The 16,111-nt window shown below is 48.6% G+C and overlaps 1 protein-coding gene across 2 annotated transcripts in view; it reads right to left on the bottom strand.

The window, feature by feature from the left end:
• The window catches only part of Jdp2 (Jun dimerization protein 2), a 44,466-nt gene that overhangs the window by 19,010 nt on the left and 9,345 nt on the right, over positions 1-16,111 (bottom strand). For both annotated transcript variants that reach the window (XM_008764734.4, NM_053894.3), the window contains exon 2: positions 11,769-12,001. In XM_008764734.4, the coding sequence (XP_008762956.1) occupies positions 11,769-12,001 (233 nt within the window). The remainder of the gene's footprint in view (positions 1-11,768; positions 12,002-16,111) is intronic.

Below are 16,111 nucleotides of genomic sequence, written 5' to 3'. Positions count from 1 at the left end.
GAGGGATGGAGGGCCCCCTCCCTAGTCCTGGAACAGTTAAGAACTCAAGGTCAGTCGCAGCAAATGCAGGCTCCTTGGGCATGGGAACAGTTTATCTGATTGTCCCTCCCATAATAACAAAAGGAGCCAGCTTGATGAATTGGGTAAAGTCCTCAGGGCGTGGACACTGCTGATGTCAGGCCAGAGATCTCAGGACATGGAAATAAGTGGTTTGGACCTGCTGAGTCAGACCAACCTCTGGTTGGACAGATCCAGGGCCACATGCTTTAATAAGTGCCCGAGGGCAGGCGGATCCTTGCAAGAAGCTGGAAGAAAATTGGAAGAAAAATGTGGTTTTAGATTCTTGTCAGACGTTCCTCAGATAGGACCTTGCCAGGCAGGGCTGGAAGACAAATTCACCTAAGAGCATCCAAATCCCCATGGCTTATTGCCTGAAGGAGCCCTGGACCCCACCCTTCGCAAAGGCAGCTTGGAAGAAACCCAACATGGCACTTGTAGCATATACTCCTGGCTGCCAGCACACTGGCCTGTGGACCCCACAGTGAAGTGCATCAGTACCAACCAATGGATTCCAGGCCTCCGGGCCAGTTTTAGTAACAAAAGCCTTTTGTCCATCTGATACCCCAAAAGCTAAATCTCGAAAATGCCAGAATTTCATTCAAGGGTCCCTAACTGTATCAATACTTGTAGTTAATCAATGGGAATGACAAGGTAGGTTTGGATTGATGCAAAGCTTCAGGCTCAGAACTAGCTGAGGCAGTGGTAAGGTTTGGAGAGCCTTGGACTCCGAATTTACTCAGGACAGCAGATCAGTCCAGCTAGTAGCTAGGGAGCTAAACAGATTAAGTAGACAGATAAAAAACAAAAAACAAAAAACTATGCCTTGCCTGCCTCTCCGGGTACTCATCCGTTAAAGACAAGTCTCAAGAAGACACTTATTCTGAAATTTATGCAAATGGATCACCCTGGCACCAGAAATCCTTAGATTAGGTAACTAGTAGGCATTCGATCTGTACAGACAGATCTGATACCAAAAGACAGCTTTCTTTTAAGTAGGATTAAGTTATGAGGCCCTGGCTTGTGCCTTGGTCTTTTTGAGTCCCCATTCCCTGACAGCTGATGGTCCTCCCACCTACTTCCCGTGGAGGTTGGAGCAGATGAATGTTGACATCTGCAAAAGCATCTTGATGACCATCAAGGGCAATAATCAGTAAGCCTCCTGCCCTACACACAGAGCCCCAGGCTGCTTTCTACCATGCTAAGGGTTTCAACCAATAGACACCAATTAGAGGGACCTGTCAGTCCCACACAGGGGTGAATTGAATGAATTATAAATGGGAATCCAGTTTTGTAGCCAGAGTTAGCCATCAGCCCGGTATGCCCTACTTCCCAGAATTCTGCACAAAATCCTGTCCATGCTGCCTGCTCCCGGATGGCCATTAGCAACAGAAAGGACGAAGGGAACATTGATCCTTACCAGCTCTGGGCTCTTTTTGGCTGCTGTTGGTGCCAAAGGATTTATTTGATTTTCTCTCTCTTCTTCCTTCCTTCCTTCCTTCCTTCCTTCCTTCCTTCCTTCCTTCCTTCCTTCCTTTCTATTTATTTATTTTTATGTGTATGGATGTTCTGCCTGCATGTACCATGTGTATGCCTGCTGGATCCCCTGGAACTGGGACTACAAATGGCTGTGAGCCACCATGTGGATGCTGGGAATCAATCTTGGGCCCTCTGCAAAACAAATACTCTTAACCACTTAGCTCCCCTCAGCCCCAGAGGAGTATTTAACAGCCATGGATGTGATCCCAGAGCACTGTTGCATGCTGGGAGAACTGTTATGTCACACTTCCCCAGAGCCCTGTGAGACAGACAAATTGCTTTCCAATTTGTATTATTGAGATAAAATTCACATACAGAACTAGCTCACCAAACTATGTGATTGGTAGCTCTTAGTATAGCTTGCATAACCACAGCCAACTTCAAAACATTTTATACTCGCTCCCTATGACACCCCGCACCCTCAGCCCTGCCACACTCCCATTCCTCCTGTCTCCCCAAGGCAACCAGGAGAGCAGTTCTAGGTCTATTTGCCTGTTCTGAGCATCACACGTCATGAACGTGATCCTGTGTGACAGACTGCTTCTCCTCAATACACTGATTTACAGCCCCTCAGCCCTTTTGTCATCAAATGCCATTCTGCTGCATGGTTACGCCATGGTTTGCTCAAGGGTGTGCATGTGTGCGAGGAGGCACAAAGTGGACAGCAGATATCTTCTGGATTGCTCTCCACTTCTTTCATTGAGGCAGAGTCTCCCCCTGGACACAGAGCTCACCGACTCTGGCTAGTCTAGCTAGCCCCTGGGCCCTGGCAATCCCAGGTCTGTCTCCCCAGTGCCGCCGGGATTAAAAGCAGCCTCCACCCTGCCTGGGAATTCCACTTAATCTACCTAGTGGTCCCCCCATACCCCCATGGTTTCCTTTCTAATGGATATAAGAGTGGGTCATCATCAGGGTTCTTCTGGTAATTGTTACAAGTCTGTTAGAAAGTTCCAGACTGTTCTCCAAAGAGGCTGCCCTATTCACACTCCCAAGAGAAGCTTCCGATCGCCACTGCTATGCATCCTCATATTCTCTTTCTAATTACAGCCACTCCATGATGACGGTGTGATGGGACAGGCCACTGTAGGTTGGTTGTTAAGTTTCTTCATGGGTTTATTAAGCCATTTACTTTTTTCTTTGACTAATATCACATGCAAAAAAACTCAATTTAAACATAAATATGATATAAAGGTAAAGGGGTCTGGACAGAGGGGAAAGGATAGAGCCACCAGGAGGGAACAGCACAGGGTGACAGTAATGGTGAGTGTGAGCAAAGAAAATGACACAAAGGTGGGAAACGGTCATCATGAAACTGATTGTCCCTGTATTCCAGTTAAAACGATTTTAAAACTTAAGAATAAAAGTTTTCTTGGGAGAAATGCACACTGAGACCCCTGTTGGTTTCTTTAAACTGGGCCATTTCTCTTCAATACTGAGGTGCAATCATTCTTCTGTGTGTGTGCCCACATGCTCGTGTGTGCATGCTCCTGTGTGTAGAGGTGCACATGTATGTGTGTGTGTGTGTGTGTGTGTTTGTGTGTGTGTGTGTGTGTGTGTATACATGTAGAGGCCAGAGGTTGACAACAGGTGTCTTCCTTAGTCACTCTGCACTCCCAGTGTTGGGGCCACAGATGCCATGGTGCCTGGGCTTTAGGATCCAACTCAGGCACCCAAGCTTACTAAGAGAGCTGTCTTCCCAACCCCATAACCATTCTTTAAAATTTTTTTTTCTTTTTACATTTTATGTTCAATGGTGTTTTGCCTATGTGTGTGTCTGTCTGAACATGTCAGAAACCCTGAACTGGAGTTACAGATGGTTGTGAGCCGCCATCTGGGATTCGAACCAGATCCTCTGGAAGAACAGCCAGTGCCCTTAACCACTGAGCCACCTCTCCAGCTCCATGACTATTCTTTATACAGATCTTATAGATCTATGATTTGAAAAAGCTCTCAACTGTGGGTCAGATGTCTAATTTTCCTCTTATTTCACTGCTAGCAGTGTATGTGTGTGTGTGTGTGTGTTTGTGTATGTGTGTCTGTGTGTGTGTGTCTGTGTGTGTCTGTATGTGTCTGTGTGTGTGTTTATTTGTGTATGTGTGTCTATGTGTGTGTGTTTGTGTCTGTGTGTGTTTGTGTATGTGTGTCTGTGTGTATCTAAGAAACCACTACCTAGTCCAAGAACATAAAAATGTATATCTTTTTTCTTCTAGCAATATACCTTTTCTTTTTAGAAAAAAAAATCTTATTGGCACTTAAAATGAGTCCAGTTGGTGACTTATAACGGGAGACCTCAGTCACCGTGACAAATGCACTCGGGTTGTCATCTCCTGCCTAGTCCCAGTGGCACCAACCAGATCGGGTTTCTTTTCCAGCTCTTGCTGACTGTTTGCTCCTCACCACGTTCTTCGTTTTCACCTCCAAGGGGGTCTCATGACCTCACTAGAGCCCAGCCCCTTGAGCAGCAGTAGCAGCAGCAGCAACAGCAGCATAGGCTTCACTGAACCACTACCACAGACGAGGATCTTCACTGAGATTGGGTGGCAGGCATGGAAGATGGCTGCAGAGGTCCTGCCACCCACAGCCAGCCCACACCCTGGGCTCAACAAATGGGATGCTGGCTCTGCAAAGAGCAGCAACCATCCAGGGCAGCTAAACCCACTCCGGGCGCCCACAGAGCCCATCCCAATCCTTCCACACATCTTTTCAGGGATTTCTGCTCCAACCCGAAGCCAAGTTACTCTGTGCCTTTTAGGATAGTAGAGGGGAGAGAGCCTTGGTTGGCTCCACATTGTCCAGTCAGATGAATTTTACCTAGGAAATAAGTCAGTTTCCCAACCTAATGTCCACATTATCATGGGTCTGATACCAGCAAAAGGGATCAAGGCCATTTTACAAGTCTGCTTTAAACAAAACAGAAGATCAGAGGCTGGTAGGCATCCAGCACTGACCTGAACACCCCAGAGGCAAAATGAGAAGCCGAGCAGGTGGTAAAGGGCTAGAGCACCTCCCCGCCCACAGCATCTGAAGATGACAGACTCCAGCTGCAGCTCTAGGGCAGGGACTACTAGAAACAGGAAGGCCTGCTGCTTCCCTGCAGCCCAGGTCACGAGCTTCACATCACGAGACCAGCAGCTCCAGGACAGTTGAGTCAGAGCAAATGCATTCATTCCCAGGAGAGGTCACTCCCCAGCACAGTGTCCTCTGTGGTCAAGGTCATCATCTATGTACAGTGTCTCCATTAACCTTTGAGTTAACATTTCTGAGTCTGAGTTTCCTCGATAGACCTACCACTCAGCGTGGCCAACGACTTACCCGGAATCACACTGGGAAGGAGCGGCATTCTGTTTTAAAACTCGGAAGCATAAACTCAAGCCAAGGGCTCTTCCCAGATCCCAGGAGTGGCCCCTGTGGTTAGGAAGCCAGGACAATGTCCGTTCCCTTGACTCCTGGGCACCTCCAAACATTCAGGCTGCCCAGGACTTCCAGGGACAAAGGACTTTCTAGGAAATGAGAATCCATGGAGCAAGCTTAATCAATAAATGAACTTGCACAATCAACACTTCAGCTTCGGGCTGTGTGTCCTCTGTCGTGTGCCAGGCATCCCGGGAAATCGTTCTCAACATTAATTCACTGGATCACACCAAACCTAAGGGGATGATGTCACCACGCCCCTCTGAAGGTGGGAGCGTAAAGAAGCCACAAGAACTACCCCATGAGCTTTTCAAAAGCGTTTGATTTTTTTTCCCCAAGAAAATACAGATTTGTCCATATCACCCATCATCTCTCCTAAGGACCATGGGACAGGACAACCGTGTGTCAGGACACCAGGTATGATCCATGTGTTTGTACTAAAGGCTGAACCCAGGACCCTGAGCACTCTACCACTGAGGTATTCCCGAGCTCCAAACACCATTTTCAGGGAAACAAAACCAAAACAAAAGAAACAAAACCCAGTGAGCCTTATACAAGCTCAGGGCTTGATAGCAGTTTTGACTCAGGACCACAGAAGCCAACATCTAACATATCCAGCACTGCCAGTCAGTATCACTTACCCCTTCAGTTTTCTGCTTAAAACAAAATATCTGGAGCTGTGGGGACACAGCTCTGTCAGTAAAGTGCTTGACAAGCAAGCACAGGTTGACCTGAGATCAACCCCCAGAGCACACCTAGAAAGTTGGGGACATCAGCACATTCGTTATTCCAGCGTCAGGAGGTGAAGGAAGATCCGTGAGGTCACTGGTCAGCCAACCTAGCTGCAGTTGAGGAGCTCAAAGCTCAAAAAGAGACTCGGTCTCAAAAGTCAAGGTGGATCATGACTAAGGAAACATGACATCTAAGGGTATCCTCTGCCCTCTGCACTCACACGTGCGCTAGTGTACCTGCAAACACACAAGCACACAAGCACATCCCCACATTTTAAATAGTCAACCACTTCTGAAAACACGCTCGCAAAGCAATGGAGCCAAAGTGGAAGCTCGAGATTTCAAAGATGAACTGGGAGTGTCTGTGTGTCTGTTTCCAGAAAGGACCAGCTGGGCTTTCTCTGCCAACCAAGTATGAGACAAAAAAAAAAAAAAAAAAAAAAAAAAAAAATCCCGAGCCAGGGGAAGAAGGCCAAGCCTATTCCAAAGAGCCACAAATTAAAAACCAATTATGCAAGGCTTGCTAAAAATGTCAGCGGACTGCCTTTACGTTTCAAGTCTCTAAAAACACTAGCAAGCTTGGGCCAATGTTTACCCAGCACGGCGCTGGCTTGACGCAACTTCAGATGTTCAGGCTAGAACAAGGATTATGTCTTGGTTCCTTTTCTGATTACCCCCTGGAGGACCACTTGTGCTGGAGAGTGACCTGTCCTCTAAGGTCACCCTGGACCCACAGACTCCAGTTCACCTCCACCCAATCGGAGAAAGCTTTGAAATGTCCCACGGGGCCCCGAAGATGGTGGGAAGTCGCCAGGAGGTTCATGAGTTCAAGCCTGGGCTACATAAGGTGGCTCTGAAAGTAACAAGGGGGTAGAGCCTGCCCTGGAGCTGGGAAGGATGTGGATGTTGGAGATATAGATGCCTGAGTCACTTCCCAAAAGATCCAAGGGCACCCTGAGCCTGCTAAGTATACGGAGCCCCAAAATTCCACACTCAGTGTGTTTTGGGGTAGGGAGGTAGGGGGGTGGGATAGGGCAGGGCAAATGTAGAGCTTGGAAAAACCTCCCAAGCTATAGGGATGTTCCACCATGTTCTCTCTCTTCCACTTTCTCTCCCCTCCCCTCCTGGCCCCTCACCCCCAATTTAAATTAAGAAATAGAAAAACCAGGGAAAGTAAGGCTTAGAGGACAGAGCACAGAGGGGGTCAACACGGTTAATAATGTTCAGCCCAATAAGGAGTGGGATGTACAAGCCCGTGAGGAGCTAAAGGACCAGACAGAAGATGTAAAATGTAAGATCAGAGCCCTGCACCTCAACCCACAGCACCCATTCACACCTCTGCTGCTAAGAGCACAGTGGGAAGTGGGCCCGTGAGAGACAGCAAGGAGGGCAGTGCAGAGTGGGACACGGTGACATGGAAAGTGCGTGTGCATAGAAGGGTGTCTGCCTGGAGGGGCCAGAGAAGGCTACTTTAAAAGAGAAGTCTAATTATTGCAACCCATTCAACACACACACACACACACACACACACACACACACACAGAGAGAGAGAGAGAGAGAGAGAGAGGGGGGGGGGGGGGGAGAGAGGCAGATAGACAGACAGACAGACAGATAGACACAGATACTGACACATACATACACACACAGATATACACAATGCACACAGATACATACACACAGATATATATATATATACATACACAAATACAAACACACATGCTTACACACGTTGGGGGCAGTCACTATAACGTCAATGCTCAGTTCCAGATGGGAGGAGGAGGTTCATGAGTTCAAGCCTGGGCTACATAAGGAGGCCATAGCTTAGGGGAAAAAATCAAAATAAAGTAGGAGGAGGAAAAGGAGAGGGGAGGGCAGAGGAGGGAGCAGACCACTGGACTCAGTCTGCAGGCTGACCCCCAGACCAGCCTGATTGATCGTTTATAGCCCGTTCTAGATCACCCAGAGCAGTCTCCTTTTGAATCCTTAAGCTTCTTCCAGACACTGTGGCACAGTCAGGGACTTGCAGGGGGGTCTCATCCAACTAGGGTGATCGAATGTATGGTATGTGGCTGAGTGTGCAAGGGAGAGGCATCTGGCCTCCTTCTCTCCCAACTGAAGATGCATTCTGGGCCACCAGGCCACAGCTGCCCACATTTCCAGGTCAGAAAGGACTAGCTAGCTAAGAGGTACCCCCATCAGAGGACACAGTACACAACATAACAGAAGGAAAAAAAACCTATAGTCTTCTAGAAAGCAGTGTTGCCTTGAAAAGAAGGGAGGAACAAGAAAGAAGCATTGTCTCTTAACACACACAGACACAGACACAGACACAGACACACACACACACACACACACACACACACTCAACAGGACAGAATGTCCCTAGAGTCCCTGGCCAGTCACCAGAATGAACACAGCATTCCACCAGATGAGGATGACTGACCACTACCTGGCCTTTAATACTATGAATTAATTGCCTTCCTTTTTGTGATCCTCACTACCATAAAAAGCTCCAAGAGAGGAAGGAGTCTATCTCCTTTATTGATAGTTCCAACCTTGGTACACAACACAATGTTTAGCACGCAGGAGATACTTGGTGGATGGACTGCAGACAAGTAATTGGCCCCAAATCATTTTAATATCATGTCATCTGCTAATACTGCCCAACATCAGCACAAAACGCTTCGTAATTCACAACCCGTTGCTTAAGCCCTTTGACGTTTTCTAAACTGAAATTCTGTGTGTGTTTGGATGTGGTCCAGAAGAGCGCTGGTCTTTGCAAGGTGGATGCAAAAGCCAATTCTGACAGAGCTACAAGCACAGGGCTTCCTTGGGACCCTGAGACACTCACTACTGAACTGGCCTCTTTGGACGGATGAGTGTTTTAGGGTTTAGTGTATCTGGGGTCCTCAAGTAAAAAAAGGGCTCAGTTAGAAGCCTGGGCAGAAACACGGGACAAGGGAACAAACATCACTGTGTAAGGTTAAACCCGTTGGTTCCAGAGTCACATTGCTTATTTGTTCTCCTAGCAGGTGACCTTGGCTGTCATCCAGCCTAGTAGACCTCACCTGTAACAACTATAATGACAATCGTGACTTCGGGGCCGCGGAGCAGGCTCGGTGGGCAAGAGAACTTTGTACAAGTCTGAGGGCCTGACACGGAATCCCTCCAGTTCTTGTAAAATCTGGACACATAGGCTGAGCATCCTCCTGGAGACTGGAGGATCTCCCAAAGCCTCTGAGCCAGCTAGCCTGACACACGCAGTGAAAAACAACAGAGACCCTGTTTCAAGACGGACTGTGGAGGGCTGAGGTTGCCCTCTCACCTCTGCACACAAGCCGTGACACGATAGCACCGACATCTACACCCAATGATACACAGAAGGCCGAGGGGGGAGGACAGACGCCTGTGAGGCAAAGGGGGGAGCCTCACAAATGACTATGCCTGCTGCCTGACTCAGGGCAAGGGAGATGGAATTGGGATGGCCACTGCTTAGCCACCATGTCCAGGACTTGGCATGCCTCTGGCTGAGCATGAGCTAAGTCACTTCACCTCCATCCTAGACCTCAAATTCCTCTTCTGTTATGGGGAGGACATGGTCACATGACTAGCTAGGGAATGAAAGATCAAGTGTGGTAAGAACTCCGCACAGGGCCTTGGCCCGGTCCACGAATGTGAGCTGGTGACTTAGCATTACTGCACAAAGTTGTACTAGCCTCAGATGCCAATGGGAAAACCCACAACGGATGTTTGCCATATACAAACAGGTCTTCCGCAGAGCTTCGTCAGCTGCGAGGTTCTCCACCAGCTCCAAGAAAGGGCTCCTAACCCTTCTGTGTGACCTAGGGAACATCTGGAAGTACGTTCTAGAGGCACGGCTGGCCTTCTCCTGGGAGGCACAAGTCAGCAGGTCCAACTGCCTCTCTGCTCCCACAATGCTGCAGCCTGACAGTGAGAGAGGGGACATGCAAATATACCCTAAAAACAGCCTGTCATCTTCACGGCCTGGATGGTACACGTCTGTGGGTGCCTGTGAGGACAGAGCGTCACTCTCAGGTACAGGGCATATGCCACCAGTCTGGGGGTGGCTGTGAAATGTAAAAATATCCTACTCCGAAATGGGTTTTTTCCTCCAAAAAAAAAGGAAGCTCCCCCAAGGCCTTTGGGGGAGACGACAAGTGGAACATATTGCTCCCCAGTCAGGTCATGGTGGGGACAAGGCTCACCAGAGGCTGCTGGTTTCATCATGGCCTCAAAGTTCAGTTAGCAACTCTCATAACAGGACCATCCGGAAAGCACCACTTTCCGGCAATGGGCCTAGGAAGGTGAGGAACCGAGGGCCAAAAGACAGGGTCTTCCATTACACAGGTTCTATTAATAGCACATCCACTGACAGTGAACTGAGGAATAGTCAGTCAATTCCCACGTTAGAATCCAGAGTCTTTAGGAGACACCTCTGATGTCTTTAATCCATGCATCTCAAGCCCAGAGGCTCCAGCAGGGACCATGCAGTAAAGGGGAATGAAGACGGCGAGTGGGAGGATAGGTGACCCCAACAGGAAAAGCAGCCTTGTGGGCCCTGTGGGGAGGCCTCAGTGTCCACAATAAATAAGAGTGAGCTAGATGGTGGTGGCACAGGCCTTTAATCCTGGGCTTGGGATGGGAGGGTTAGGGGTGGGAGGAGGCAGGAGGATCTCTGTGAGTTCAAGGCCAGCCTGGTCTATGGAGTGAGTTCTGGGACAGCTGGGTCTATACAAAGAAACTCTCTCCCAAAAAGCAGAAGGGGAAGACAACTCTCTCTATTCGTTTGGTCTTTGTGATGCCTGGTGGAAGCAGCGTGTGACCAGATTTTCTAATTTTTTTTTTGTTGTTGTTGTTAACAAATTTAAGTGAAATATCAGTTTGGGTTGCTTTTAAAACACCAAGCAGGCCAAGCCAAACACATCTGAAAGCCAAATCCAGTGTGCAAAGAGAGAGCTTGCTAACAGGGCAAGCCCTTAGAAACCTTTCTCAGTAGCTTGCATGGTACTCACACCAAGAAAGGGAGCAGAGAGATCAAAGGTCAGTAAATGCACACAGTGTGCAGCCTGACACCTTCTCCATCCAGAAGCCCCCATCTCCATAGTTTCCAGTTCCAGTCTTTCAAGCTCTGAGTTTCCACAGGCTAGAACACACACACACACACACACACACACACACACACACACACACACACACACACACACACAAAACACACACAGCCACTGCCTACTCCCAGCCCATTCTAGCTTCTCCAGCTTTCTTTACCTCCTATCCCTGGCTCCTTCCAGGTGGTAGCTTTTGGAGGAAATAGCTCTGTAGAAGCCCTGACCAGGGTAGGCCTCTGGGTAAATGCCTACACTGGTACACTGGTACCCATGCTAGGGACTGCTGCCTCTCACTAGTCACGGGGGAACAGCTACCCTGACACAGTGCGGTCCTGAGAGTAGCAGGCGCAGGAGACCTCAGGATGGGGTGCTCCATAAGTCAGTCCTCAGCAAATCTCATCTCATGCACATGGTGCTGGGGACTGAAACCACACCCATCTTTGCATGGTAAAGAGGAAGGCCACACCATCCTCTTCCTAAAGTCCCTTGTTCAGCTCCAAAAAGGGCAGATGTGATATAACCAGTGATTTTATAAAGAATTCAATCCTCCTGATGCTTTTCAAAACACATACACATCTCCATGACCTCTGTTGGTCCTCCCAGCACCCCAGAGAGACTGCTGAAATAGTATTCACATTCAGAAATATCACTCTCCTCTCACCTCCTAGACCCACAGGCACAGTAAGCCCTCCTGCTCTAGCCCAGTGCAGCTCTCACTTGAATGCACGCATGAAACCCCCAAAGCAATACAGGTTCTGACACAGCATGGCTGGGGTAAAGCCTGAGCCCCCCGTCTCTCCTGCTCGTTCTCAGACCACACATTAAAGAGCAAGGCCAAGGGTCCAAGGTGTGTTTAGAAGCAAACCTGGAAACACAGGCTTTGTCTGGAGAACAAAGGTCTCACCTCACTCTTCACGGGTTGGGGCCTCTTGCCCAGTTTCACCTCCAGGAAGTGCAAGGGCGCAATCATCGCCCCAATGTTGCGGATGTCAGCGTATTTCAGCTCCTCTGTGGTCAGAGCAGAGCTGGGAAGTCCGGTGAGGGGGCCGAGCCCTGGCAGAGAGCCTGCGGTCACTGAAGGGTCTGGGATCTGCCCAGGCATCATAGCAGGAGGAGTGGCAGGCCGGCCTGGAGGGGCTGGAGAAAGCAGGATGGGAAGGTTAGCTTGAGGAGAAAAGGTTCTGTGAGCTGCCAAGGCCCATCGTTTCTCTCACTGGGGTTCCCCCGAATCCTTTCTCCTCCTGCTCTTCCTGCCTGGAAGCTCCAAGTCCCTGTGATGCTAGGAAACTCAGCCAATTGACTCACACTAAGGCCATCCATCTCTGGTGTGCAGGAGAGTTGGCCCTTCCTAAAGGCAATCCTTAGACCAACTGTGGGCAACATCTATCCGGCCCTGGCTTGGTCCCAGACTGCTTGTAGTCTTCCCACCCACCTCACCAAACCTGGCCAGAATCCCTTGCAAGACAGAAAGATCTCCTTGAGATGCTGCACAGTTAAAGCTGGTGAGCTGGATTTAAAGAGCAGTGGCAGCCTCTGGAGAGACAGAGCATAGCCATGGAATCTGAAGCACCTTCACACCTGTTCAAGAGGCAGCTATTTTTGGTCTGGCGTGGTGCCTCCCCTCAAATCACACATCCTGCTCTGCACACTCGTTAAGACAGCATGAATACAAGATGAACCTAAGCAAAGTTAAAGGTGACTGTGTATGTGTCTGAAGCCCAAGGAAGAGTCTGGGGTAAAGAAGACAGAATTAATTTGCATGTACTTTCTCCAGGCACCACCAGAAATTTCCTTCAGGAACTCTCTATCCTCAGAGCCCATACAAGAAAAGATAGAAGCAAACTTGAAAGGATATAAAATGGGGATGAACGCCTAGGGAATTCTTATTTCTTCCTTCCCTTTACTGAGGGAATCTCACGGGTAAGACAGTCATTTCCAGGCATGGATAGGAAGGAAGAAGTCTGTCTGTCAATAAATGCAGATATATCTAGTCTTCCATCCATCCATCCACTTATAATCCTTTCACCCATCCAATTACTGACCAGCTCTCAGGAGCCAGCAGGCACTACAGCATAGATGTCAAAGGTTCACAGCCTTGAAGCAGCCTTGTACGGAACATTCTAAAACAAAACCATTCATACATTCCAGTGCTGTAAGGGAAATAATTTCTCCTTCTCCCCACCAGTCTGCCCAAGTCCATAAAATCCGATCTTTACAGTCTCAGAAATCAAGGTGGGTGGGCAATTGATGAACATGTGTTCCGTATCCATCTGTCTTTTTGTGGAGGACACATAGGTAAGGACGGGGAGCTGGACGTCTGCTGGGCCAGGCTTCTCAGCTGTCAGAGTTCAAGTACTCATAAGGCCATGATGTTTCTACTCCTTCGTAAGTGACCCCGGAGAGAGACCTACCCCGTCCTCACACAATTTCTCAGCTCTAGAGTGAAGGCAAGAGTACATCTGGAAGCCTTAGATCCATGAATACAGAGTACATTTAACTTCTGCAGGTAGAGTCTGCTTTCCTAAGTTTGGGGCCTCCTTATTTTTATTTTTTTATTTTACTTGATGTGTAAAAGTGTCTTGCCTGCATGTGTGTCTGTGCACTGTGTGGGCATGGTGCCCTTGAAGGCCAGAACTAAGTGTCAGATCCCTTGGAGCTGGGGTTACAGACAGTTGTGAGCTGCCATGGAGATGCTAGGATTCAAATCCAGGTCCTCTGGAAGAGAAGCCAGTGCTTTTAATCGCTGAGCCTCTCAAGTCCCCTGGGCTTGGTTCTTAAAAGCACACAAGTGATTGGCACCTTCAAACTACAGACTCTAAGGAATGTTACTTAATCTAAGTCAGTGGTTCTCAACCTTCCTAGTGCTGCGACCCTTCAACACAGTTTACCATGTTGTGGTGACCCCAACCATGAAATCTTCGTTGGTACTTCATAGCAGGAATTTTGCTACTGTTATGAATTGTAATGTAAATACTGGTATATAACCTGTGTGCAAGGGAGTTATGACCCACGGGTTGAGAACCACCAATAAAGGCTCACATGGTAGGTTGATCATTCTCTCAGAACCCACATGGCCTCTGTCCATCAACTCATCTACACAGAGTCCTTCCCTTGTATCCAGGTTGGTATTTGTACCCAGATTCTTTTATCTGAGCTTCACCTAATAAACCTCAACATCTTGTCCCTCAGCTCCCTGGGTACAACACACCCTCTCCCCACCCCCCAAGAACCCAGTGTGCCCTGGGCCACCTCAGAAAAGAATCTGAGACTCATTCACATTGAGGGTCAGTCTCAGAGATGAAGAGAAGGCCCTGAACTGGTCTAAACCACATCCCCATTTTGCACAATGAGACTGAAGCTCGGAGACACTAAACGACGCCCAAGGTCACACAGCCAGATGAGGGCAAAACCAAGACCAGACTCTGCTCCCTAGTTTTAGGACCCTGACTTTTTTATTTCTCCTTAAGAGGTTCAGGAGGCGTTAATGCCTTCAGTAGAAGGCAGTGTCTCCCAGGAACAAACGTTCATGTAGGAGCCATAGTAGAGGACGCTCTGTTTCCTATGGAGACCCAATTCTAAGAAGTCTCCCCTAATAACACCAAAGCAGTTTAAGTAGGAGAAGCCCACATGAAACAAGCCTGAGGCTTCTCCCACATGAGGCACTTTAGCCCCAAGATGGTATCCAGTGACAGAGAGGGGTCTGCGATGTAGAGGCTCAGAAGCTAGAACTGAAGGAGGCATCCAAGGCACCCTTAGGCAAGCCGTCATCTCCCTAAAAGAACAGGGAAGGGGCAGGTACCAGGTCTTCCTCCTTTATGACAAAGCTAGACCAGTGCCCAGCTATTCTACCACCTGGAAACAGGTCATGGCTGGCTGTTACATGCAACCCCCCTGCCACTATCATTTCTGGCAGCCAAGAAACAATGAAGGAAGTCTTGTTGAGTGAGTGACTGTGTAGCTAGAGGAACAACAGCAAATTCATGGCAGCGGACTTTAGGACATAGGGGATGGAATCTTCTGGGTTCTCTGTCAAGCCACGGTTTCCCCTCAGGGCCATTCATTCCCGTAGAAGAGCCCAAGAGAGAGAAAGCCCCAAGGGCTTTGACGCTTTCTTGCCTCAGCTATCCCTTCGAGATGGAAGCCAGCCCTCCTTCTGTTCCCAGAACAGTGGGCTCTGTTCGCAGCTTCTGTTTCTGTTCATACAGACGATATACATGAGACACTAACACACGCTCCCAACAAATAGTGACTTCTCTGCTACTGAAGAAGCCACCCCTGGGAAGAGCTGCCCCCCAAATTCTTGCCATTCTCCTATGAATCCATCCGAAAGACAAATTTTGACCAGGAGACCCAAGCTTTGTAGACGCAAAACTCAAGCTCTCCTCCCCCCTACTTGGAAGCCCCTAACTGCTCAGAGGCAAACCACAAAGTCCTTAATACATGCCATTCCTGGGAGACAGCCTCAGCACTGACATTCACCAGGGAGAAGTCATCTCAGCTGTCTGGGGAGGCAAGGGGGAGGGAGGAGGACTGAGGTGCTGCAGCAAAATGGGAACTCATTAACTGCAAAGCCACCGGTTGGCCATCTGAGGTCAAAAGGCAGCTCTGGTGTTTTGGAATAGAAGACAATTCCATGGGATTTAGGAAATCTATAAGAGCAGAAGGGGTTGGACATGGAAGGAACTCTTTATAGCGAGGAGGAATTTCCCACTTCAGCGAAGACACAGGAAAGATGACATGAGGCCAAGTCATCCACTGAGCCTGGTCCAGACGGAAGCGATTTAGAGGGAAAGAAGTATGTGCTGGATGCTGGGGAAGAAAAACCTTCGTTTTCCTTCCCTTCAGGGCCTAGGCCGTCTGCAGTGCAGACACACACCCTCCATGTCTCCGTGAGTAGCTAGGATCGTGAGTATAAACCAAGCTCCCGGCACAGGCAAAATGCCCCATTTGAGTGTCTGTGTTTTGCCTCAAAATACAGGATCAAACCCAAAGTGACTTTGGAGATTTGTGACACTAGGGATAAATTGAAAGTGAGAGGAGGAAAAGAAGCCAAGGCTGGTATGTATCAAGGCATCACCCGCTATTCTGTACGCAAACCCAAAATTATGTTAAAAAGAACAGAAAAAGGCAAAAGGAAAACCTGGGAGATGCCCAAAACCTAGTATAAAGAAGACTTTTAGCAAAAGCTCAAGAAGTCGCGGGGACCCTCCTTGGTTGTTGTAGCACTAAGTCGACGGGAAAGCTTAC

The sequence above is a fragment of the Rattus norvegicus genome, chromosome 6 (genome assembly GCF_036323735.1).
Source record: "Rattus norvegicus strain BN/NHsdMcwi chromosome 6, GRCr8, whole genome shotgun sequence".
NCBI lineage: Eukaryota > Metazoa > Chordata > Mammalia > Rodentia > Muridae > Rattus > Rattus norvegicus.
The sequence above is the reverse complement of the archived record's forward strand: the minus strand, read 5'-3'. Positions and strand labels throughout refer to the sequence as shown.